The 27,513-nt window shown below is 45.1% G+C and overlaps 1 protein-coding gene across 1 annotated transcript in view; it reads right to left on the bottom strand.

Annotated features, from left to right (window-relative positions):
- Positions 1–27,513, bottom strand: part of jcada (junctional cadherin 5 associated a) — a 101,038-nt gene that overhangs the window by 50,892 nt on the left and 22,633 nt on the right. The window contains exon 2 of the mRNA XM_070881499.1: positions 11,376–15,469. Coding sequence (XP_070737600.1) covers positions 11,376–15,469 — 4,094 coding nt within the window. The remainder of the gene's footprint in view (positions 1–11,375; positions 15,470–27,513) is intronic.

The raw sequence follows: 27,513 nt of genomic DNA, 5'->3' as shown, positions 1-27,513 counted from the left end.
AGGTGCCACACAAAAGGTTACTGCAGAAGATAAAGGTACGCGGAGTCAGAGGAACTGTATTAGCATGGATCGAGAATTGGCTGGCGAACAGAAAGAGTCGGGATAAATGGATCCTTTTCGGGTTGGATATCGGTGGTTAGTGGTGTGCCACAGGGATCGGTGCTGGAACCACAACTGTTTACAATATACATAGATGACCTGGAAGAGGGGACAGAGTGTAGTGTAACAAAATTTGCAGATGACATAAGGATTAGTGGGAAAGCGGGTTGTGTCGAGGACACAGAGAGGCTGCAAAGAGATTTAGATAGGTTAAGCGAATGGGCTAAGGTTTGGCAAATGGAATACAATGCCAGAAAATGTGAGGTCATCCACCTTGGGGAAAAAAACAGTAAAAGGGAATATTATTTGAATGGGGAGAAATTACAACATGCTGCGGTGCAGAGGGACCTGGGGGTCCTTGGAAGAATCCCAAAAAGTTAGTTTGCGGGTGCAGCAGGTAATCAAGAAGGTGAATGGAATGTTAGCCTTCATTGCGAGAGGAATGGAGTATAGAAGCTGCAACTGTACAGGGTATTGGTGAGGCCGCACCTGGAGTACTGCATGCAGTTTTGGTCACCTTACTTAAGGAAGGATATACTCGCCTTGGAGGCGATTCGCTAGGCTGATTCCGGAGATGAGGGGGTTACCTTATGATGATAGATTGAGTAGACTGGGTCTTTACTCGTTGGAGTTCAGAAGGATGAGGGTTGATCTTATAGAAACATTTAAAATAATGAAAGGGATAGACAAGATAGAGGCAGAGAGGTTGTTTCCACTGGTCGGGGAGACTAGAACTAGGGGTCACAGCCTCAAAATACGGGGGAGCCAATTTAAAACCGAGTTGAGAAGGAATTTCTTCTCCCAGAGGGTTGTGAATCTGTGGAATTCTCTGCCCAAGGAAGCAGTTGAGGCGAGCTAATTGAATGTATTCAAATCACAGATAGATAGATTTTTAACCAATAAGGGAATTAAGGGTTATGGGGAGCGGGCGGGTAAGTGGAGCTGAGTCCACGGCCAGATCAGCCATGATCTTTTTGAATGGCGGAGCAGGCTCGAGGGGCTAGATGGCCCACTCCTGTTCCTAATTCTTATGTTCTTATGACTTTCCATATTCCTCTGGAATATTGCTATAGCTGAGCGAATTCCGAAAGGGCACCTGTGGTAAATAAACAGTCCTTTGTGCGTGTTAATGCACGTAAGTCTCTTCGATGTCTCGACCAACTCTTGTGTCATATAGGCCGACGTCAAGTCCGGTTTTGTGAACGATTGCCCTGCGGCTAGCATCGCAAACAAGTCATCAGCCTTCGGTAATGGGTACTGATCTTTTTTCGAAACCCTGTTGATCGTAGCCTTGTAGTCTCCACAGATTCTGACTGCGCCATCACTTTCCAGCACAGGAACAATGGGGCTGGCCCATTCATTAAATTCAACCGGTGATATGATCCCTTCACGCTGGAGTCTGTCCAGTTCAATTTCGACCTTCTCCCTCATCATATACGGCACTGCCCGAGCTTTATGATGGATGGGTCTTGCATCTGAATCCACATGGATCTGCACCTTGGCTCCCGTGAAGTTGCCGATACCCGGTTCGAACAGCGAGGGGAACTTGCTCAATACTTGGGCATATGTATCTTCCTCCGATGACAACGCTTTATGTCGTTCCAGTCACATCTGATTTTATCCAACCAGCTCTTGCCGAGCAGTGTTGGGCCATTGCCTGGAACAATCCACAGCAATAACTCATGAATCGCACCGTTATATAACACATGACTTTGTGTACTGCCAATCGCCTTTATCAGGTCTTTGGTCAATGTGCGCAGCTTGGCATTAACAGGGCTCAGCCTGGGCCTCACAGTCTTAGTATCCCACAGCTTATTAAATGTCCTCTCGTTTATGATCGATTGACTTTCCCCTGTGACCAGTTCCATCGACACCCATTAAACTTCACATTATCAAAATTGGTTTATTCTTGGTTATGAAGGAGTAGAGTGCATACACTTCCTTCTCTGGCATCGTGGATTGCGTATCCGGATCTGTGCCAGTCTGACTCTCATCCTCCACGTGGTGTGTCACAGCTCATTTGATCATCTGCGGATACTTGCGCTGGAAATGCCCCACTTTCAGACAGCCTTTGCAACTATATTGCTTAAATCGGCACTGCTGGTGCCGATGATTTCCTTCACAACGCCAACACGGAGAAGTCGGATACATTCCCGCTGCCGGACTTTGGGCAGCCACAGGTTTCGCGAACGCAGCCGGATAGGCCCTGCCATGTGCCACTCTGCTGAACGCTGAATCAATCGGATTTACAGTACTTGCTGAGGTTCGGTTCTTCACCGCTATTTGCTTTAGACTTCTGTCCGTCGTCATACATGATTGAGCGATCTGGATGGCCCTTTTTAAATCCAACTCCTCCACCACCAGAAGTTTGCGCAGGATCACCTCGTGGTTGATACCGACAACAAAGAAGTCCCGCAGCATGTCTGCCAACACCATCCCCAACTTGCACGGTCCCGCTAGACGTCTCAGGTTGGCAACGAATTCTGCCGCGCTCTGGCCCTCCAATCGAACGTGCGTATAAAACCTGTAACTCGAGATGATGATGCCGTATTCTGGCTTGATATTCAACATTACCATTGCTGAATCCCCCACCATCAACGTCCTGGGGGTCACCATTGACCGGAAACTTAACTATTGTGGTGACAAGAGCAGATCAGAGGCTGGGTATTCTGCGCTGAGTGTCTTACTTTCTGACTCCCCAAAGCCTTTCCACCATCTTCAAGACACAAGTCAGGAGTGTGATGGAATGCTCGCCACTTGCCTGGATGAGTGCAGTTCCAACAAGACTCAGGAAGCTCGACACCATCCTGGACAAAGCAGCCCATTTGATCGGCACCCCATCCACCATCTTAACCATTCACTCCCTGCACCACCGGCGCACTGTGGCTGCAGTGTGTACCATCTACAAGATGCACTGCAGCAACTCGCCAAGGCTTCTTCGGCAGCACCTCCCAAACCCGCAACATCGACCACCGAGAAGGACAAGGGCAGCAGGCACATGGGAACACCACCACTTCCATGTTCCCCTCCAAGTCACACACCATCCTCACCGTTCCTTCATCGTCCCTGGGTCAAAATCCTGGAACTCCCTCCCTAACAGCACTGTGGGAGTACCTTCACCACATGGACTGCAGCGGTTCAAGAAGGCGGCTCACCAGCTCCTTCTCAAGGGCAATTAGGGATGGGCAATAAATGCTGGCCTTGCCAGCGACATCCGCATCCCATGAACGAATAGAAAAAAAATTTGTTGCCAGGCTTCTAGCACCTGCCTTTTTTGTGAAATGTGCCCTTCTTTACCAGAGGACAGCATGTCTTTTGCCTCTCTGCCTGCGACATGAGTTTGAGAAAATCTGTTGGGGCATGGTTGAGAAGCCCCCATTGCCCATGGATTTCCAAATGCAAGTCCTTACCCTTCTGCTGCAGATGACTGATGCAGCTGCAGCCCTTCAAATACGTACCCACTGTGGAACTGCTCAATGCTCTGCTATTGACTATAATGTAATTCGACCTTCTGAAGACATTTAATAAAATGCTGCATGTGAGCCTTCTCAAGGAGATTAAGGCTTATGGAATTCATGGTAAAAAATCCTATCTGAATCTATTTTTGTACATACTGATGGGGGATGTGGTGCAGCCTTGTCTCAGAGTTTGGTTAATAAGTGTGGCCTATTGGGATTGTGAATCCATTTTCCCTCTATTATGATTATTGATTATTCACTAAATGCAGTTATCAGTCAATAAGAAGCTGTTATCAACAAAGATAATGAAATATTAGGATATTTCTCAAGAGCATTGATCTATAAATCACAACTAGCTATTATCATCTTGTATAGATCACTGGGGTGAAACCACATTTGAAATGCTATGTGCAGTTTGGGGCACTCTACTTTCTAAAACAGTGGTTCTCAAAACTTTTTTGGTTGAAAGACCCCTTTTCAAATTGATTCGTAATCATGGATCCCCGAAGGACCCCTTATCAAAATGAGTAGTAATCATGGACCCCCCATCTGAATTATAATACTATATCAGACTCATAATATGAAAGTGCTGCATGTAGTAGTTTAATAACAACAACAACAACTTGTATTTTTATAACGCCTTTAACGGAGTAAAATGTCCCAAGGCGCTTCACAGGAGTATTGTGAGATTAAACATTTGACACCTAGCCGCATAAGGAGAAATTAGGGCAGGTGAAGAGGTAAGTTTTAAGGAGCGTCTTGAAGGAGGAAAGAGATGTAGAGGCAGAGAGGTTTAGGCAGGATGTACCAAAGCTTGGGGCCCAGGCAGCAGAAGGCACGGCCACCAATGGTTGAGCAATTATAATCTGGGATGCTCAAGAGGGCAGAATTAGAGGAACGCAGACATCTTGGGGGAGGTGGTAGTGGGGCTGGAGGCGTTACAGAGATAGGGAGGGGTGAGGCCAGGGAGGGATTTGAAAACAAGGATGAGAATTTTGAATAAGGCTTTTAAGAAAACAGGGACTAGAAATTTGACTTGGGCGGTGGTGCGAAATGTGCGGTATTAGATCGGCCGCCCGTTATATGCAGCGCTGATATTCAGGAACATTGACTGCACTGGAACTGAATATCAGGCGCTGCGTATAATGGCAGCCAATCCGATACCACCCGCTTTGCGCCACTGTCCGAGACAAATTTCTAGGCCCAGGTATTTACTTACAGATATCAGTGAGATGGGTGTGCCTGCTTCTCACTGTCTACCTTGGTGTGAGGTATTTAAAGTTGTGCCTGCTGTTCACTTGCTACTTGTTACATTTATTTTAAATACCGTCCTTAAAACTACTGCTCATCTCCGCATTTTAATTACAAACCTGTTTTTAAATATCATTTGAAATTAGCTGAAGCCTCAATTTTAATTCAATGCTAAAGAGTGAAAGAAGTGAAATTAAAAAGCACTCAAGACGAATAAAACCTCCCAAGACATATAAGCTGCTTGAGTAACTGGGATCGCCAGTTTCACACCCATCTGCCGACATCCACATCAAACAAACTTGTTCTTTTTGCGGTCAGGGCGTTCCCAGCGGGTCAGGAACAAGTCCGTGCATTTCCAGTCCGCAACCTGCCCTCTCCAGCCAGTGACACGCAAACCCGAATTCTCCTCTCCCCTCCCATCCCCCAAAAAACAACAGCTGTGCCACCTAATGGGCCCGGGTCTCCAATAGCCCTGCTTCCTCCAACTCTCAACTTTTCCAGAACGGTCCAGCATATAAATCAGTGCTACCGTGGTAACAGGATTTCGGCTCGATTCGGACCATAGAATCATAGTATCATAGAAATTTACAGCTCAGAAGGAGGCCTTTCAGCCCATCGTGTCTATGCCAGCTGAAAAAGAGCTATCTGACCTAATCCCACCTTCCAGCTCTTGGTCCGTAGCTCTGTAGGTTGCGACACTTCAAGTGCGCATCCAAGTACAGGTACTTTTTAAAGGTGATGAGGGTTTTTGCCTCTACCAACCTTTCAGGCAGTGAGTTCCAGACCCCCACCACCCTCTGGGTAAAAAAAGTTCTGCTCAACTCCCCTCTAATCCTTCTACCAATTACTTTAAATCTATGCTCCCTGATATTGACCTCTCTGTTAAAGGAAATAGGTCCTTCCTATCCACTCTATCCAGGCCCCTCATAATTTTATACAACTCAATTAGATCTCCCCTCAGACTCCTCTGCTGCAAAGAAAACAACCCCAGCATATCCAGTAATTTTTCACACGTAAAATTCTCCAGTCCAGGCAACATCCTTGTAAATCTCCTCTGTATCCTCTCTAGTGCAATCACATCTTTCCTGTAATGTGGTGACCAGCACTGTATGCAATCCTCTAGCTGGGGCTTAACTAGTGTTTCATACAGTTCAAGCATAACCTCCCTGCTCTTGTATTCTATGCTTCAGTTAATAAAGGAAAATAATAAAGTAATAAAAAAAAGACCAGTGGCAGTTTCAACTCGCTGACATTAATGATCCAAGATTATCCCACATAACTGGTTCAAGAAAAGTTGGTACATTGAATAAAAACTTTCCATCAGACCACATATAGCCAGCAGAAGACTTGCAGTGAACGAGGGCAACTCACCCTTGGTTGAACTTTGAGCTAGAAATTCATTATAGCCAAGAAATGGGCAGTGTTTAGACTAAAAATGGTTAAGTAGCGCCAGTTGAAAAATCGTCTAGGCTGCACGTAAAATTCGTCCTCACTCCTTATTACAATGATTGCAGTCATGATTCTAATCTAAAAGCTCTTGCTCATTGGCTTTACACTGAAAAGATGGACCAATATCGGGGGCAGTCTAAACACAAGTAATGATTTCTACAGACATTTTTCACTGCTTAAAGGTGAGGTTCATTGATGCTGCAGCACCTCATCCTCAGCATTGTTGGGTTAGCAGCTGCCCCAACAACCATATGAAGTAGGAGAAGGAGAAGGAGCTCTTATTTACAAATCCTGATGGCAGATCGCTGCCTCCGGGAGAGAGCCCGGAGGTTTTCCGATTAAACTTTGGAGGGATTGGTTTTAGCAGTGATAGGAAGGCAGACGGTCCGGTACCCGCCAACTGGCAGGAGGCCCTCACCACAGGTCTGCCACATTATGTGGAAGGAGGTGGCACACCACGTCACAGGCAGCACTGTGGTCCTCAGGACCCACACACAATGCAGGAAGTAGTTTAACAGGCTCATCCGGGTGGTCAGGGTGAGTGAAGGCTTCAACAAATGCTACAGACCCGCATCTGTACCACAAGCGTCACACACTGCTCAATGCAGCACACCCCCAGCACTCACCCACCAACAATCTAGCAACACTCACACCCACATCTCACACCTTGCACACAATGTCAACTTTTCAACTAAGGCAGGCACAGGGGTCATTAGTTATTAGAATTCATGTGATAAGTGTAGTATGTTTATAGATACACTTATTAATTGTGTTTGGAATATTTTGTGGTCTCTCTCATTTCACTTTTGTGCCCAGGAGGATGCTGTGATATGGCATGAGACAAGGATGGTATAATGGGAATGTGGTGAGCTATGGGGATCTGGGCTTTCATTCATGCAAATCAGAGCATGGTGAGCCGATCACGGACAGCCCATACAGAAGGTTCATTGTCTTGCAGCCTCCGCCTCCCTCTTCCTCTTTGTCCTCTTCCTCATCCTCCTCTGCCTCGTCTTCCTCCTCGTCCTCATTCTCCTCGTCCTTGGTCTCGTCCTCCTCGGCCTCTTCCTTTTACCCCTCGTCCTCTTCCACCTCATCCTGTTACCCCTCGTCCTCTTCCTCCTCCTCCTCCTCATCCTCATCCTCATCCTCCTCTGCCTCATTGTCCTCCTGAGGTAATCCCGCAATCTCACAGCCCCCATGACTGTGAGGATGTGTTGTGAGCAGAAGCTTTTAACAAATAATGAGTGGCTTCTGCACTTGAATGGACACTCCCTGTCACCAATAAAAACTTGAAATAAATGAAGAAAGCTGTTTCATTTGCAGGAAGTAGCAAACGGGCACTGAAACTGCAAAGCCCTGTCAGACTCGGCTGATTGGGGATGGTATCTGTAAATATTGCTGCTGCAGGCTGCTTCCTGCTGGTAGATGCCAGCTCTCCCTGTCATTGTTCTGCACTGCCGTTAAAATAAGTGGCTATAATGAAGTTGGAGATTGGACGTCCAGTGAGCGTTGCACACTCACTGACGTCATGATCTCCATGATGGCGAGGTCTCTGGTGATCTAATTTACCAGCAGCACTACTGGCAACATAGCGTGCCGATATAGCGTGCGGCACTGAAACCAGCATCAGTTGTTGTTACAGCATTTTAGCACTATCTTGCGGCGCTAATGTGTGACAGAAACCACACGAATTTCTCTCCCGACAAAACGTTTCTATTTTTCAGGCGCCCTTCGCTGCACTACCAGCCAGCCTACCTCCGCTTTCCTCCCACAGACAAGTGAGGTCATTGGAAGGAACCCCACCGTGAACACTCTGGTGCTGCCTCCTGCCCGATCCACACTAGTTCATTTTTACAGTCTCCAATTTTTCTGAGATCTTCTCCAACGAATAATTGGTCAATGTTTTGCAGACCTCCTGGAAAGTCTGTATGGACCCCAGTTGGAGAATCAGTGCTAAAAAAGACATTGATATATTGTACAAAATACAGAAGAGTGACAACGATGATCCCAGAACTTAGGGCACCGACTTAGGAGAAAAGGGCCTGACATTCCAACCCAGACCAACGACACCAGCCGGCATCTGGATTGTGAACTGGAAAATGTGGCTCAGCCGGGTTTTCATTGCATTTTTTTCTGAGTTGCCATTTTCCAATAAAGGCGGATCTTCCGTCCGCTCCGAAAAGTTTAAGGGGCATGTTGAAGGAATTCCCATGCTACCCTGGTCATGCTTCTCTTAAAAGAAGGTTCACTAGGTTGATTCCGGAGATGAGGGGGTTGACTTATGAGGATAGGTTGAGTAGGTTGGGCCTATACACAGTGGAGTTCAGAAGAATGAGAGGTGATCTTATCGAAACTTATAAGATAATGAGGGGGCTCGACAAGGTTGATGCAGAGGATATTTCCACTCATAGGGGAAGCTAAGGGACATAGTCTTAGAATAAGGGGCCGTTCATTTAAAACTGAGATGAGGAGAAATTTATTCTCTCAGAGGATTGTAAATCTGTGGAATTCGCTGCCTTGCAGAGCTGTGGTTGCTAGGTGGAGATAGACAGATGTTTGAGCGATAAGGGAGTAAAGGGTTATGGGGAGCGGGCATGGAAGTGGAGCTGAGCTCAAGAACAGATCAGCCATGATCTTATTGAATGGCGGAGCAGGCTCGAGGGGCCAAATGGCCTACTCCTGCTCCTAGTTCTTATGTTCTTAAAAGGCCTCGGTGGAATTTCCACCAGCTGCACCAAGATGTGAGCTTCTTTTGAGCGAATCGATTACCTTCTGTCTTGATGCAATTAAGGCTCATTTTGAAGGTGAAGAATATTGCAACTGCTTTTTTTCTTTGACCCAGAAGGATCTGTCGGCCACTCCACCTTCCTGGAGTGAATCAGAGTAGTCACCATTGATGCACCCATGCAAGTGCTGGCTGCCTTACCCTGACCGCATAAATGACCTTATCCCAACAACTTGGGACGGGGATTGGTAGCTGGGTGCTTGGTGGCTTCTCTTCACCACTTTCCCACTGGCGGAGCAGCCCCTACGGAATTTCCAGGCAAGAGACTTTGCTCAGTTGAACATGTTTCCATTGGAGAAAAGATTATTGGGGGCGGGGTGCAGGATATAGTTCTTCAAAAGCTGAGACATAGAAATGAAGTAGATGTAGGAATCGGTAACCAGAGCACGCAGACTTAAGATAATTGCCAAAAGAACCAGAAGAAAGATTGGGATTGTTTTTAATGCAGTGTATTATTGTGATCTGGAATGTATTGCCTGAAAGGTTGGTGGAAGCAGATTGAATGGTAAATTTCAAAAGGGAATTAGATAAACACTTGAAGGGGAAAGAAATGGTAAGGCTGTGGGGAAAGAGCAAGGGAGTGGGTCTAATTGGATAGCTCTTTAAAATAGCCAGCACAGGCACAATGGTCCAAGTGGCCTCCTTCTGCGCTGTATGATTCTATGTAAAAACGGAGTGACTCCTGCCAGCGAACTGCAAGTTGTGCACTCCAACAACTGGAAGCATGAGTTTCTGCTTTTTAAAAAAATTATCATACTAACCAGCCCGCTCCCTTTCCGGCTTCCCTGCTTTCTCACCAGCCCACTCCCTTCACGACTTTTAAAAAAAAATAGTACAAATTACAGCAATCACCCCTTCATCGAGACATCACATCCTGTTGAAATTTGCTATGCTTTTTATATAAATACATGTTATTCCCCAATATCAATTGGGAACAATTATTCCCGTTTCTTATTTACCAGCATTCAATTAATAGCCATAAGGAAGTGGATGCCTATCAGAGGCAAGGCAATGTTTTTACATTTTTTTTAATTACTTTCTCAAAATGTTATATATACATATTTTGTGAAGTCATTGTAAATTATAATTTTGTGTGCTTGTAAGTGAGTATATTGATACAGTGGGTTTGTTGGCATTATGGTGCATATGTTGTGACCATTAATGGTTAAGGTGATTCATTTGGGCTTGCTCCCTGCATTCAGTTGGTCTGAGGTGGAGATGAGGAGTCCTGCCAACATTAACTTGCGGTCCTATTCATCGGAATCTCCATCCTTCCCTGGCTCCAGGTAAGCAGCTGCTGTTGACAACAATCTTAATCTTCTGCTTTCGCAAATGTATTCCTAGGCTCAACAACAGTATCAATGGAGGGTGCATATGAATGCAGCCTCACATGACTATGTTAAGGAGCTGGTGTTCATGTTAGGGGCAATGAAGTGTGGGGAAAAAGCAGAAAAGGCTGCTCAGGTGAAGAACAGACTATCCGCTTTACACTGTCCTCTTGTATTTCGCCCCTAAGCAATGGATCATGACAATGATAATGCAGTGGCCACAAAATGAACATACTCTAAAATGGCACATTGGTGCAACATGTCAAAGCATGGGTATGGTAGCATAATGGCTATGTTACTGGATTAGTAATCCAGAGGCCTGGACTTTCTTGAGAGATGAGTTCAAATCCCATTATGGCCAAGAGAATTTAAATTCAGCTAATTAAAAAGCTAGTATCAATAATAATGACCATAAAACTACCAGATTTGTCATTAAAAACCCATCTAGTTCACTAATGGGAAGGAAATCTAATGTCCTTACCTGGCCTGGCCTATATGTGACTCCAGACCCACAACAATGTGGTTAACTCTTAACTGCCCTCTGAAATGGCCTAGCAAGCCACCCAGTTGTACTGAACCTCTACAACAAAATCAGCACTGTGGGTGTATCTTCACTACAAGGACTGCAGCAGTTCAACACCACCTTCTCAAGGGCAGTTAGGAATGGGCAGTACATTTTGGAGGAGGTTCCCGGCCTGTTTGTTGATTGGGGCTGGCATGTGGTGCAGGGAAACACAAGAAAAAAAGAGGGAAGACAACACCTTAAAAACAGGAAGATCCACCATTAAGCAAAAGGTGGCTATCACATTTCAATAACTTGACCCAGTGCCTGCGAGGTGAAAATGCCAATCGGTTTGCTCAAAAACACAAACTGTTTACATCTTGGTCTGTGCTACACTAAAAGCATCCCTATATTTACACATTCTACAGTGAGCATCATCCAGTCTATGAGATGCCGCGAATCTAGTCCTGACATTGTGCTGTAAAGATTTTACAAAGACATACCTCCAATCTCTTTGTTCTCAACATCAGCTGTTATTGAAGACACGTAGGATTCCAAATCCTGGTCCAGTGATATGATTCTCTTCCTTGTTGTGCAGGTGTCTTCTCTTCTGGCCGATGTGTAAGCTGCTTCCTTTTCTCCTCGCTCTGTGCTACATTTTTCCTCATCAAGTTCATCACCAGAATCTGCACTTTTTATGCTGAGACGCCTGATACGGGAAACCGAATCTACTTCTTTCATTCTAGCCAAGCGCTCCAGAGCTGTTCGGCTCGGGGTCGCTGCAAGTTTACCTTGCAAGGCTTCAATCATCTCGCAAGTGTTTCGACCTTTTCTGTCTGTACCCGGGACAGAGGCATTTTTTCTTTCTGTGCTAAAACAGCAATTTTTGTCAGCCCAATTATAAAACTCTTTGAAAGGCCCATGAAAGAATTCGTTTATGATGGCCCTTTTCCCCAACTGCAACTCTTTGTAACTTTCAGTCGCATGTTTTGGTAGTTTATTCTGTAGCACATTATTTCCATTTGGGATCCAAGTGCCTGTTCCATATAGAGGGCTGTGTTGCCATTCTGATTGTATGTTGATGTCAAAAGGTTTTTCATTTACATGTCCCAGTAGCTCTTCTGAAGCGTATTTCCTGTTTGCTATAAAATGATCATAAGTATAGCCCAGCTCCACTTCAGCAGAAGATTTTGTCTCACTTTCTCCTGTATCCTGAAGCATAATTTTCTTCCCTGGAGAAATCAAAGCTTCTGCTGCTACATCTATTCCTAAAATCCTGGCAGCTCTTTCTTCGAACGATTCGTTTTTGGAAATTCCTTCTGCAGTTTTCTGTTCATAGAGGTCATTCATGTTGTCAATGTTTGGTTTTGTGCTTTCATGACAGCTTACAGAGCTCAGGTCAGTTTCAGAGCAGCCCTGATCATTGTCACGTTGAGATAACATGTTTCTAATACTACCATCACAATCAGTTTCTGGAATTGGCACTGTTTTTTTACCTAGTGCCACAACTCTGATTGGTGAGTCTCCATCATTTGTGCTTTCTGCCTTTGTCTCACTTAACTGATGCATAGACTTTCGAACTCCATTGATGTTTATGCATTGCCTTTTGCTATGGGTGTCTTCCACATTCTTTTCATTGTTTAATTTAGTGAATTGTGCATTTTTTTTTGTGAATACATTTCGCATTCTGCTGCTTTCTGTATTTGTCGTTCCTTTATGGATAGGTTTATGGAGTAGATTGCTTAACTGGCTGCTGAGTTTGTTATTGTCAACAGATGCTTTAAAAAGGTTCTGAACCTCAGGGGTAATATTGGTGTAGTCTGGGCAACTTTTATTACTGCCTCTGTCCACCTGTTCTTTGGGCTTGGTTATTTTGGCGCTTGGATTTTCAGGCACACATAGTTCAGGTTTCTGACAAGACATCATTTGAATGTTTGAAATATCTTTGTCTGAATTTATCGACTGGATTGCAGTGAGCTCACCATCTTCATTCTCCTTGTGCAATGCCTGGAGGTTACGGTCCTCTTGTTCCTGAATCTCTTTGTTGAAACTTTCCAATTCACTGATTGCATCCCAAGGACGACGGTTTACAGGCTTCAGCAAGAACTGACCAAAACCTACAGCCTCCTTGTTGGATAAAGTCTGCGGACACACTCTGCTCTCTTCCACCCTCTCTTCCACATTTACATCTCTGCCTTTCTCATGTGGCCTTTTCGAAGCCCCATCGAGCTGACTTTGGTGCAAGTTAATGTGACTGGCCTGATACTGTGCTGAAGATGTCCTTGAGAAAGCACTGTTGGTCGATGGATACAAGCTTGTTTGACCATTTATTGAATAGTTATTTAGATTACGTTTCTGGTCATTGATGCCTGTAGCATCTGCACTTCTTTTAGCCCCTTTCATTAATTCAGGCTCTGAATGGTTCTGACTTTGTATCTGGTTGCCTGTTGCAATCTTTTTTATAGCACCAGTGAATGACCGAGCAGTGCGTGGACCTTTAATGAAACTCGTTTGCGTTTCTTGATCTCTGTACTGGTCACCTGGCCAAGAGCCAGAGGCTCTTAATTCTCTGTGTTGGTTGAAATGATAGCCAACTGCATGTGTGTGGCTAAGATCATTCCAAGGCTCTGGTCTCTTCAAGCCATTTTCTGACATCATATTTCCTGTCAATGCTTGTAACTCCAAGTCAGAGGAAGACATGCTTAAAAAACTTTGCTCTGTTAAGTTTCCAGTGCTATCGTTCATAACTCTTTCAACGTTGCCATTTCTCATGTTATTATTAAGTGCATCTTGATTTGACCCACCTTCAAATGTTTTCACTGGCACAGAAACGAGACAAAATATTGTTTCCGTCATCCTTCTTTTTGGGCGTTTCTTTTCTTGAACCTCGAAACACCGGGAATCTGCTTCCCACTTTTTTAGTTGGGTTATAGTTTCAGCAGTGCCTGGATTTGTATGCAGTTCTGCTTTAGAACTGGCAGTTGAATGTTGAAAGCTTGCTGGATGGTTGGTGGTTGCAAGAACCCTTGTATTATACTTTAATGAGGAGTCACGCTGGTTATCGACGTATGGTTTACAACAATGATCAGACTTAGTACCATTATCACTCTCTGGCTTGGATGCTACCAACCATCTGTTGCTAGTTGGCGGATCAGCGATAGGCCTCAGGCCTGCCTGAGTGGAGTAATATGACTCTGATGGAACAGCAAAGGCACTGCGACGGTCTGAGGGCCCAAATGTCTTGTTTCCATCTGTAACATGGTCCTTTGCATTCCATTGTTCATATTTATTATCTGCGTCACCGTATTGCTTTTCAGTCTGCACTATAGTAATATGTCTAATTCGAGGATCATTAAACGGTATGTACTTGACAAATGCCTTTTGGTCATCTGTGTATCCATTATGTGATGAACTATAGCTTTCCCTAGAGTGAGGGACATCTTTACCCATATCATCATTTACATTCTTAGCTTGCCGCAAATGTTGCTTTGAGCCATTATCATCAGCCATGTGTTTCTGATGAGCGTGATTGTTCTCCTGATTTTCTGAACACCAGTGAGCCTGATCGATAAGAGTCTCTGTAGACTGGTGGGGTTGACAAGTGTTGTTGCAAGTAGGCACTTTATCAAAACATTTCTGACCAACTTTCTGTTGAGGTGGTGCTTTGTAAGATGGGGGAGGCACATAGACAGGAGGCTCCAAGCTGCTACTAGCAAGAGCTTGGGAGTAGCAATTATGGTCAGCACCTGCTTCACTGTCCTTGGCAAAATAAGTCACTTGCCCATCATTTTCTCCATGTACATGGAGACTAGGTATCATTTCTGAACTTCTCCTAATTTGCTGATACAGTTCATAGGAGGGAGGTTTCAGTGGTCTACTGAACTTAGCTTTTGGCAACTGTGCACACTGAGCACTCTGCCTGAAGTTTTCTGTCCATTTTGAACTTGTACTCGGATTACAATAAGAGCTGCTATCTTGCATCACAAGATGATCTTTCAAACATTGATTTTCCAATCGATTTCTGTCAAACCCAGACATATCTACATAATGTAGATCTGTGTGAAATTCCTTACCATTACTTTCTGGTATAACTCTGGGCAACGATTGAGACTTCCCCTTTTTTTTATATTGCATTCCTTCTCTTTTTAATACTTCATCACCAACCATGTGGGGCAATGCACCCTGTCTTAACTTGTTTCCATCATCATCAGACAGCTGTCTTCCCAAGGAAGATTTCCACTCCTCTGTACCCAAGCTTTGGCACTTACGATCCACCGGAGTTCTCCACTTGTCTTCACACATCTCTCTCCCCGTCTCTCTCTGACCTTCTGTCTTCCAACCCTTTTGCTCAATTATTCCACTTACTTCTGTTTTAGGCTGCGTGTTCTTCAGCTGTGCATCTGGTGAACTTTTTCCTCGTTGTTCAGCTTTTGGAATGTTTTGAGTTTTTGTCACATTAGTTCCTTTGTAGTCTGAGTCTCCTCGGTTTGTGTAATCCAGTAAAACACTGAAGTCTTGTCCTCTTCGTCTCCAATAGGTGACATCCTTACCAGACTTGGGCCTAGATGAACAAAGTAATGGAGGACCACTGTTTAACCTGCAATGATTGTAAAAGCATAGAGTGTGGTTAAGACACTTGAGAAAATTGAATTCACATTTAAAACTTTAATGCCAACTTCATTAATAAACCCTTGTCATTTGCTCATAGATGATATATGCAATAAACTTAGGAACAAGAGGCTTTGAAAGGAATTAAGCAGGTTCTGTACACTGAATAAACACTCAGGTTACAGGCAGCAGCGATTAATCATGTACCAGAGCTAAATTATGCCAAATACTGTATATCTTGGACCTTAAACTACAGGTTACTTTTTACTGTATATTGTTTCCATTTTATGTTTTAACAAAGAGAAAGCGTTTCATAATAGTTCACTACCCAAAGACGGATTAACATGAAGTGAAGGTAGATATCAGAGCTGCACAAACGCAAAAGGTGATGAATGCATTTTTAACATTTACAATGGGCACATTTAAATTCATAGCCCGAGTAGACATGGTGGGCTGACTGCAAGCAGTGGATATTTCCGTTGAGTCTAATCACCAGATGGTTGTTCCAAGCAGTAAAGGTTCCTCATCCATGACAAACATAAAGCAGAGACAACCTGATGCCACATTTTATTAAAGAGGATAAGGAACCTTGGTGTGCAATATGCTGGTGGTTTCACAGCAACAGACCATAATAATCCTAGATATCTACGGCCCAAGTTTCCACACGCGCCTAGAACGGCGCAGTCCCGACCTGGACACCCATTTTTCGCGCCACAAAGTGCGCCTAAAAAAATCCTCCGTATTCTCCACTTCCCTGCAGGTCCTCTGGCCCTCGGCGCATCCAGCACGAGCTGTGGGGGGGCGGAGCCAGGTCCCTGCGCTGAAAACAGTGCTGGGACCTCTGCACATGCGCGCTACAGTGGGCACGCAAGTGCAGTAGCTCCAGGCGCCCGAAACTGTGTGGGAGGGGCCCGAAGCACGCAGCCCCTAGCCCTGGCCCAATGGCCTCACTGGGGCTGCGTGAATAAGGCTCCTCCCACGGCCAGCTCCTGCTTCCCCCCCCCTCCCCCCGACCAGACCCGACACCCGCTCCCCCCCCCCCCCCCCGGACTGGACCCGACCCGATTCCCGCTCCCGCTCCCCCCCTCGGACCCGACCCGACTCCCGCTCCTGCTCCGCCCCCTCCCCCGACTGGACCCGACCCGACCCGCGCTCCTGCTCCCGCTCCCCCCCCCCCCCCCGACTGGACCCGACCCGACCCGCGCTCCCGTCCCCCGACCCGGCCCGACCCCCCCCCCCCACTGGACCCGACCCGACCCGACTCCCGCTCCGTTCCCCCCCTCCACCCCCGACTGGACCCGACCCGACTCCTGCTTCCCCCCCCCCCCCACTGGACCCGACCCGATTCCCGCTCCCGCTCCCCACCCCCCCGACTGGACCCGACCCGACCCGACTCCCGCCCCCGGACTGGATCCGACCTGACCTCCCCCTCCCTCCCCCTCCCCCTCCCTCCCTCTCCCTCTCCCTCCCTCCCTCTCTCTCCCTCCCTCCCCCCGACCCGAACCGAACCGAACCTCCCCGACCCGATCCGACCCGACCCAACGCCACCTACCTGTAAATCTGGTGCTGGGGACGGGCCCTGCCCGAAGTCTCGGGCCGGCCCGTTCAGCCTTCGGTCCCGAAAGGCCTGCCTGAAGCACTTTCACACAGGTAGGAAGATGGTTTATTTAATCTTTTCTTTGCTTATAAATGTTTATTCAGGTTGGATTTATTTGTATAATATTTGTATACGTATAAATAAGGATTTATTATAGAATTTATTGACTTCCCTTCCCCCCCCCCGCACCTCGTTCTGGACCCTAATTTGTAACCTGCGCCTGATTTTTTTAATGTGTAGAACAGGTTTTTTCAGTTCTACAAAAATCTTCACTTGCTCCATTCTAAGTTCAATTTGGAGTACGTTTTCATTGTGGAAACTTTGAAATCAGGCATCAGTGGCCAGACACGCCCCCTTTTGAAGAAAAAATTCTGTTCCAAAGTGGAACTGTTCTACCTGACTAGAACTGCAAAAAAAAATGTGGAGAATTGCGATTTCTAAGATAGTCCGTTCTCCACCAGTTGCTCCTAAAAATCAGGCGCAAATCATGTGGAAACTTGGGCCCCTAGAGTGTTCACAATAGTGAGAGAAGAAAATAATGCAAGAAAAGTCACGCTATAATTTTTGTGGGGAGTCAGCTTTAAAGGACAGGGGCAAATCCAGGAGATCACCCACACTTCTTTTAGAAGGGGTCCAAAAAGAGGGGTTGACAGATTACAGATGAGGTTTCTTGAGATAGGAAGGTGGACATAATGCTCACTTACAAATAAGAGTGACCTGCTCTTGACTTCTCACGCTACTCTAAACAGGGAACTTGAAAGAACTTGATTTGATGTAGTCAAAAGGAGTAAATAATTGACTCTGGCCTTTTTTCTCTCCAAAGCATCTCAATTCAGATAAATGACAATAGCAACAGTGCCTGGTATCACAGGGTTAGAGTTCAATATTATGCAGCATGCAGATGGGAGTCAATCAGTTGTACCAGACTGAAGTCCAACAGGTTCTCCAGCATCTTTGAAAGGGTTATGTGACTAGGTATTAAGAGCTCTGACTAAGGACTCTGCACACTGGCATCTAAATGCTGATAATATTTTAATTCAAAGTATAGTCTGATGAAATATGCCCAGGAATATATAATGTTAAGAAGGTATGCCAAACGTAACGCTTTGCTGACAGTGAACATTTAAAAAGATGTTTAAGAAGGTGCCATGGATCATCTGGGAACTTTGTAAAGCGTGCTTTACGATAGTTAACCTGTGGGAAGCCAAAGTGATATGAGACTAGCTCCTTGAGGTGGTCTCAATCTACTTCACTAAATTTGATTCTGGTGACTTCACCCCTGAGTTACACCTCTAATTGCAAATTAAAGGGCAATTGAAACCTATAAGGACGAGTAGATGTTATTATTGTGGAGAGTAGTTATGGAATCAGAAAGCTGCTAGAATGGATCTTATGATCTTTGAAATAGTTACCAATGTAGAGTCTGTTGAAGCAGCCTGAGAATGCATAATATTGAAAGGATGTGCATAACATGAGGTATCTGTATTGTTGGCGTGTGACTTGGGCCATTAGATTGTGAAATAGAATCATAGAAATTTAGTGTAGAAAGAGGCTATTTGGCCCATTGTGCTCATGCTAGCTTTCTGAAAGAGCAAGCCACTAGCTTGCAATTCCATGAACCTTCCCTATTCCCTCTTACTTTTTTCTTTTTCATATAGTTCTACGCCTCTCCACCATTGTCCAGCTGGGTGGGACTGCACTCGCCTGGTTCCATTCTTATCTATCTAACCAAAGCCAGAGAATCACCTGCAATGCCTTCTCTTCCCGCTCCCACATCGTTACCTCTGGTGTCCCCCAAGGATCTATCCTCGACCTCCTCCTATTTCTCATCTACATGCTGCCTCTTGGCGTCATCATCCAAAAACAGAGCATTAGTTTCCACATGTACGCTGATGACACCCAGCTCTACCACACTACCTTTTCTCTCAACACCTCCACGGTCTCTAAATTGTCAGACTGCTTGTCCGACATCTATTTCTGGATGAGCAGAAATTTTCTCCAGTTAAATATTTGTAAGCCTGAAGCCATTGTTTTCAGTCCCTGCCACAAACTGCATTCCCTAGCCACTGAATCTATCCCTTACCCTAGCATCTGTCTGAGGCTGAACCAGGCTGTTCACAACCATGGTGTCATATTTGATCCTGAAATGAAATTCCGGCCTCATATCCATGGCATAACTAAGACTGCCTTTTTCCACCTCCGTAACATTGTCCATCTCCGCCCTTGCCTCAGCTCATCTGCTGCTAAAACCCTTATCCATGCCTTTGTTACCTCGAGACTTGACTATTCCAATGCACTCCTGGCTGGCCTCCCACATTCTACCCTACGTAAATTTGAGGTCATCCAAAACTCGACTAACTGTGTCCTAACTTGCACCAAGATTTCTTCACCTATCACCCCTGTGCTCGCTGACCTACTTTGGCTCCTGGTTAAGCAATGCCTTGATTTCAAAATTCTCATCCTTGTTTTCAAATCACTCCATGGCCTCGCTCCTCCCCATCTCTGTATTCTCCTCCAGCCCCACAACCCCCCCGCTCCCCGCACCCCCAAGATATCTGCACTCCTCTAATTCTGCCCTCTTGAGCATTCCTGATTATAATCACTCAACCATTGGTGGCCGTGCCTTCTGTTGCCTAGGCCTAAGCTCTGGAATTCCCTGTCTAAACCTCTCCACCTCTCTCTCCTCCTTTAAGGCTCTTCTTAAAACTAACCTCTTTGACCAAGCTTTTGGTCACCTGTCCTAATTTCTCCTTATGTGGCTCGGTGTTAAATATTTTGTCTTATAATACTCCTGTGAAGTGCCTCGGGGCATTTTACTACATTAAAGGCGTATAACTACAAGTTGTTGTAGTTATATAAATACAAGTTGTTGTTGTTGTAGTTATCCACTTCCCTTTTAAAAGCTATTATGGATTCTGCTTTTATAGTTGTTTCTGTTATGGCATTCCATGTCCTAACAAACCTCTGTGTAAAAATATTTTTCTTGAACTCTCCCTTCATTCTTTTGGTAATGTTCTTAAATTTATGCCCTCTAGTTATTGGCTCGATGAGGTGAAATAGCTTTTCCCGATTTACCTTATCAAAACCCCATACCGTTTTCAACACCTCGATCAGATCTCCTATTTGTTCCAGTGAAAATGGAGGGGATAACTCCCCTGCTCTTCTTCAAAATAGTACCACAGGATCTTTTACGTCCATCTGAGAAGGCAGATGTAAATGTCTCATTCGAAAGACGGCACCTCCGACAGTGCAGAACTCCCTCAGTTCTGCACTGGAGAGTCTGCCTAGATTTCTGTGCTTAAGTCTCTGGGGTGAGACTTGAACCCACAACCTTCTGACTCAGAGGCGAGGGCGATACCAACTGAGCCACGGCTGACACATTTCAGCACGCAGTGACAGTGTAGCAGAATTTATTTTGATCCTCGAGCCTCATCGTCACAATTTAGGCAAGCTACGGGTGCCCATCCTGGTACCCTAATGAAGCTCGCCAATCTGGGCCTAACTAATGTAAGCTGGCACTGAGACCCACAGTTAAGTCCAAGAGGAGCGATTAGGAAGAGGGAATGTGGGTGGAAAGGCAGTAGCCCTCAGTTGTTTTGTGGAGTCGGGAGGAACAATGCTGCTCCTTCCACAAAAAATAAGATTTTGTAATCTTGGAACTTTTTCTGAGCAGCCTCCTGTGGTTCCTTTAAAGAGCACTGATTAGGCAACTGAAGATCCGATATACTAGTCGGAGTGTGCACATCGCAAGCTCTAACTAGACATAATGCAATCAGGAGTCAATATTGAAATAAGGCCTGCGCTTATTTCAGGCAGTCGCCAGGGCCACCTAAAAAAAAATGGTCTGGGCCAATTGAGCAGAAGCTCGAACACCCGTGCAGACCAAGCTTGGGCCTCTGCACCTGCAAAACAAGCGCAACACTGTTGAATTTAGGCCCCAATATTCTAACTGCTCTCTAACCAATGATTTGTATAGTTTTAGCATTATTATAAGTTTTAATAAACAGTTTTGTTTACATAATATCATCTGAACCTCATATGAAAGGAGGCAGAGCCTCACAGAGTCTCACAACCACAGTCTGTCCTTCAACACTGCAGCAGACGTCACTGACAAAGTGAATAGAAACACTCTCGAGTTCTTTGTGTGTCCCAGAATCTTGTCTTAGAAAGAATTGTGTATGCTGAGAATAAAAAACTTGACTAATGAACAGGGAGAATGACAACCCTAGACAAATCTTGTGAATTTCTACATTAATCACCTGCAGCACTGTTTCCTTACTGAGTAGCATAACTTTGCATAACAAGTCTCTGAAGCAATGAAAATTGTGTTTTCAGAGAGAATTTGAGTGATTGCCCGACTAACTAATAATTCAGTCAGAAAAGGAATTGCCCAGCTCTGTTGCCATGGCATTTTTAAGACAGATTAAGACAGATAAAGCAGATTCTGAATAAATCAAAATGAAGAAATACTTTACGCTTTCATTCATTATGTAATCATTTTAATTTCGAGCAAAGGCGACGTTGAAAGTCAAAGATTTCCTATGGATTTGCAGTGATAACTGTAACAAGGGCTACCCCAAAAAAGTTTTTCAGCAGAATAGGAAGGATATGCCTCCTTTACGAATGGCAGCATTCAATGCTAAGCTGTACTGTTTATATTCGTTATGCTGGTACAATCTCATACACACACGGTTTATGTTACAATGAACTGTTCAAAACTATTCCGTATCACTGAATATCAATCTGCTGCCATTCATATTCACTCACACAATACGCAACTCCGCTATCTATTGTCTTTCTCATTATTATTTGAAATAATGTAGCAACATAAAAACAGCCGAACGCGACCAACTTTGGCACTACTGAGCACACACTGTACTTAACCTTCCCCCAGTGTCAGAGAGTGGAGATCATCTTACTCTCCAGCCTCACTTGTTCCAAGCCCAGTCCCCAGGAGTGCAGGACCGTGTCCTTGCGTCACCAAGACTACCCTGCAAATCCCTTCAAAATCATTTCTTACCTCAAGCAAATCATGTGCTTTGGACTGTAACTAGAGCAAGACAGAGTCTGGAAAAAAAAAGGAGTCGGTCTGCCTGGTTCTATTTATAAGAGAACTCAACCCTATTAAAACAAATGGCAGTAAGTCTGCTCGCAGACGCAGCCCCCAAGTCACGGGCTGTTGTACTGTGGAGAAATCTAGCTCACAACCTTGCACCTGGGAAGCTCCATTCCTCCCACCCCCCCCCCCCCCCAGTTCCAGCAATACCTTCTGGGTGGGATTTTATCGCTGTGGGCAGACTGCTATGTGCTTAAGCTGCGTTATATAACTTTCCACTGAATTTTGGCTCAAAAATCAGACAGACTTTAAAAAAAAATCTGGAGCAAGTTTTATTCATAAGTAAAATTAATGGCTACAAGAACAACATTACAATTGCTGTACTTACACATTGAATGGCTTCCCCTTTTTGCCAGGCTTCTTTTAGACATTATTCTCCTTCTTCTCGTCAAGTGACTTTTCAAATTCCAGGGTCTTTCTGGCACTATTGATTTCTTTGTGCTTTACTGATCCACTGAGTCTGTGCTGTAATTCCCTGGGCCTATGTTATAACATTACCTTTAGGCTCTCAGGCTCTAAACAAGTGATCGCTACTACAGGGAAAAATCCACTGCAACACAATGCCAGGGTGGTCTGAACAGACACAAATGGAAAATAGACTGGTTCTGTAGAAATAATAGTTTAGATCTGGAAGGTAAACAATGAATAGATGGAACACAGTGCATCAGGCAATGGCCACTCTTAATAGACTGGTCAATCCCTTGTAAGGGAAGCTTTGCTCTTCCAGTTGTTGTAATGCAATATAAGAGACATTAGCTTTCTCAGCACCTGGCCAGTAACACAATATGTGATAAAAGGCCCAGTTTTTGGCAAACAAAGCATGTTGGCCAAAACCTTCTACTTGGGTGCTTTCCCAACACAGGTACTGTGCACAAGAATAGGGGAAGAGAAAGGTGAAAAGCTGCTTTCTCTGTACCAGTTAGTTAATCAGTTCCAGAAAGGAAAAACTAGAAATAAAGGATCAAAGTGCCAAAAAAAAACCTTGCTTTGTAAATGAGACCAAAAGATCCTGGAACATGTCTGACTACCAAATTGTTACGAAGCACTAAAAAAAAGAAGGGAAATTCACGGGGGCGGTGGAAGAAGGGGGAAAAGTTATATGAGTAACTTTAAGAAAATACCTTTGATTTTATAAGTAGTTCCCCCTCTACCCCCTCTCCCCCCCCCCCCCCCCCACATGGAGGTTCACATTTTGAGTCTATTTCCATTCTTTATTGCTCCAATGATGACCTGGGCGTATCTCAGAGCAGCACGATTCAGGCTGAGCAGGCTGGATCTCTCTTCTCTCGGAAAGGCTGTGGGGTGACAATGGAGATCTTTAAATTATGAAGAGGTTCAATAGGGTAGACGCAGAGAAGGTATTTCCACTTGTGGGGATTCCGAAACTAGGGGGCATAAATATAAGATGCTCACTGATAAATCCAATAATGAATTAAGGAGAAACTTCTTTACTCGGACGCTGGTGAGACTGTGCAACTCGCTGTCACATGGAGTAGGTGAGGCGAATATTTAAGGGGAAGCTAGATAAGTAAATGAGGGAGAACGGAATAGAAGGTATATGTTGACAGGGTGCGATGAGTGGGAGGAGACTCGTGTGGAGCATATACACGAATAGCCTCTTTCTGTGCTGTAAAATTCGATGTCAATCTATCTAATGCAATTCAGACCAACCTAAAAGCTGTTGCAGAGTCACCTGACCTCAGTAAAGCCTCTATTATACAAGAGTGCAGCCTGTAGTTCTAGAGTTGAGTAACTTCAAATCAGCTCTCAAACCAGTCCAATAGACGAGGGCCAGGAATTTGCTCGGAGCTGCTCCCATTCTGCTGCCTTAACTTCACTGGAGTGCAGTGGAAACCCTGTTTACGCGTGTAATCTGGGTACGGTAACATCGTGGTTATGTTACTGGACTAGTAATCCAGAGGATAGAACTAATGATCCGAAGTCGTGAGTTCAAATCCTACCATGGAAACTGGGGAATTTAAATTCAAATTAGAATATAAATCTGGAATAAAAAGCTAGTATCAGTAATGGTGGCTACCGGATTGGAATAAAAACCTAACTGGTTCACTAATATCCTTTAGGGAAGGAAATCTGCTGTCCTTACCCGGTCTGACCTATATGTGACTCCAGACCTACAGCAATGTGGTTGACACTTAACTGGCCCCGAAATGGCTGAGCAAGCCGCTCAGTTGTACCAAAACAGCTACGACAAAGTCAGCACTGTGGAGCATCTTCACCACAGGCACTGCAGTGGTTCAAGAAGGCAGCTCATCACCACCTGTTCAAGGGCAATTAGGGATGGGCAATAAATGCCGACCTTGCCAGTGATGCCCACATACCATGAATGAATAAATTTAAAAAATAAAAAAATCGGGGTTTCCACTATACCTCTGGTAATGTTACGTCCCGGCCTAGCTCTCATTTACATGACTGGAACTACTCTGGGGTAAGCATAGGCCCAATTACAAACACCACTCGAACAGCTTAGAAAGATAATAGAAATGGAAACTATGCTAGTCTCCATCAGCGTCAATGAAACTGGGATAGTGAAGATATTTTTGAAAAGATAATTAAAGAGTTTTTAGTAGAGCTTTGCACAGAAAATCCTTCCACCAAACTCATATTTTACTTGTTTTTTTAAATTTTTTTTCATATAAACAACAATAATGAAAGGGGGGAGGGGCAACTGTCTCGGAGAAGTTACTGAGCCCAACAGTGCAATGGAGTTGAATGAAAATCAGCAAAAATTCAAATATTAATCAGCCGCACATAAACCTAATGCATTTCCCTCAAAGAATCAGCAACTCATCCAGTAACTGCTTGAAGCCAATCTTATCTTATCATATCATCAGCATTCATGCATTGCAACTGAGAAAATTGCAAAAAGCTGATCGATAGAGTCAAAATGGCCGACACAGCCAAACCCCCACCCCTCCCCAAAAGCCAAGAGACATAAATACAGGCCTTGTGGGATAGGCTAACGAGGAGCTGGACTGAACATGCAGTGGAATGCGAGCTTGTCGAGCTTGTTGCACCAATGCTCTTCTCGATCTTCCTCGCTGCAATACTTCATCTCAGTATCAACAAGCTCCCCGCTGAAGTGGAACTAAACTATCGAACCAATGGGAACCTTTTCAACCTACGTCGCCTCCAGGCTAGATCCAAGGTCATCCCATCCTCTGTCATCGAACTACAGTATGCAGACGACACTCGGAGACCGAACCCCAAGCTATCGTCAACACCTTCACTGAGGTGAACGAAAGCATGAGCCTTTCGCTAAACATCTGTAAGACAAAGACCCTCCACCAACCTGACCCCACCACACAGCACTGCCCCCCGGACAATGGACAATGTGGACCATTTTCCATACCTTGGCAATCTACTATCAGCAAGGGCAGATGGCAAGGTCCAACACCCCCTGCAGTGGGCCAGCGTAGCCTCCGGTCGCCTGAGGAAGAGACCAGGACCTCAAATCTGGCACCAAGCTTATGGTCTACAGGGCAGTAGTGATACTTGCCCTCCTATATAGCTCAGAGACATGGACTATATACAGCAGACACATCAAAGTGCTGGAGAAGTACCACCAGCGCTGCCTCTGCAAGATCCTGCTAATTCCCTAGGAGGACAGACACACAACATCAATGTCCTTGCTCAGGCCAACATCCCCAGCATCGAAGCACTGACCACACTCGACCAGCTCCATTGGTGGGCCACATTGTCCACATGCCCAACACGAGACTCCCAAAACAAGCGCTCTACTCGGAACTCCTACACGGCAAGCGAGCCCCAGGTGGGCAGAGGAAATGCTTCAAGGACACCCTCAAAGCCTCCTTAATAAAGTATAACATCCCCACCGGCACCTGGGAATCCCTGGCCCAAGACCACCCAAAGTGGAGGAAGAGCAGCCGGGAGGGCGTTGAGCACCTCGAGTCTCAGCACCGAGAACATGCAGAAACCAAACATAGACAGAGGAAGGAGCGTGCAGCAAACCAGACTCCCCACCCACCCTTTCCTTCAACCACTGTCTGCCCCAAAGACTGTAATTCCCGCATTGGACTGGATAGCCACCTGAGAACTCACTTTTAGAGTGGAAGCAAATCTTCCTCGATTTCGCGGGACTGCCTATGATGATGATGTCATAGTTTAAGCTGCAGGCCTAGCCAACATTCCGCCACCTTTATTGGAGTAGAAAAAGCCTAAAGTACACAAAAGCGGAATTTGCAGCAGTAGTGAGTGGATTTAGAACTTACTGAAGGGCAATGCGAGTGTTGAAAGTATGGGATTTCTATTTTAGAGAGGATTTGGTGGCATCAACAAAAAATTTTAATTTTGACATTTTATTGGATGCAGTTTCAGACATTTTGGAGCTTACTGCAACTCTGTCTGACAAACCAAGAATATTTCCCTCCCCCCCGGAAGAGTTATAGATATTCCAAGTATAAAAATAAAAGCAGTTGTCAATACAACCTCACAGGATCCAGTAACACTGATTTCAGATACATCATTGCTAAAGCAAAATACTGTTGTCCAGCTGGGTGGGACTGCACTTGCCTGATTCCATTCTTATCTATCTAATTGTAGCCAGAGAATCACCTGCAACGGCTTCTCTTCCCACTCCTGCATCATTACCTCTGGTGTCCCCCAAGGATCTATCCTTGGCCCGCTCCTATTTCTCATATACATGTTGCCGCTTAGCGACATCATCCGGAAACACATCGTCAGTTTCCACATGTACGCTGATGATATCCAGCTTTACCTCACTACCACTTCTCTTGACCCTTCCACGGTCTCTAAATTGTCAGACTGCTTGTCCCATATCCAGTTCTGGATGAGCAGAAATTTTCTCCAATTAAATATTGAGAAGACCTAAGCCATTGTTTTCGGTCCCCGCGACAAACTGCGTTCCCTAGACACTGACTCCATCCCTCTCCCCAACTCCTATCTGAGGCTGAACCAGACTGTTCCCAAACTTGGTGTCATAGTTGACCCTGAAACTAGCTTTCAACCACATATACGTTGAATAAGTAAGAACGCCTATTTCCACCTCTGTAACACTGCCCATCTCCACCCCTGTCTCAGCTCATCTGCTGCTGAAGCCCTCATCCATGACTTTGTTACCTCTAGACTTGACTATTCCAACGCTGGCCTCCCACATTCTACCCTACGTAAACTAGAGGTGATCCAAAACTTGGCTGCCCATGTCTTAACTCGCACCAAGTCCCACTTGCCCATCACCCTTGTGCTTGCTGACCTACATTGGTTAAGCAGCGCCTTGATTTCAAAATTCTCATCCTTATTTTGAAAGCCCTCCATGGCCTCG

This window comes from Pristiophorus japonicus, chromosome 5 (genome assembly GCF_044704955.1).
Source record: "Pristiophorus japonicus isolate sPriJap1 chromosome 5, sPriJap1.hap1, whole genome shotgun sequence".
In the NCBI taxonomy this organism is placed as follows: Eukaryota; Metazoa; Chordata; class Chondrichthyes; family Pristiophoridae; genus Pristiophorus; species Pristiophorus japonicus.
This window is presented reverse-complemented; position numbering and strand designations above follow the sequence as displayed.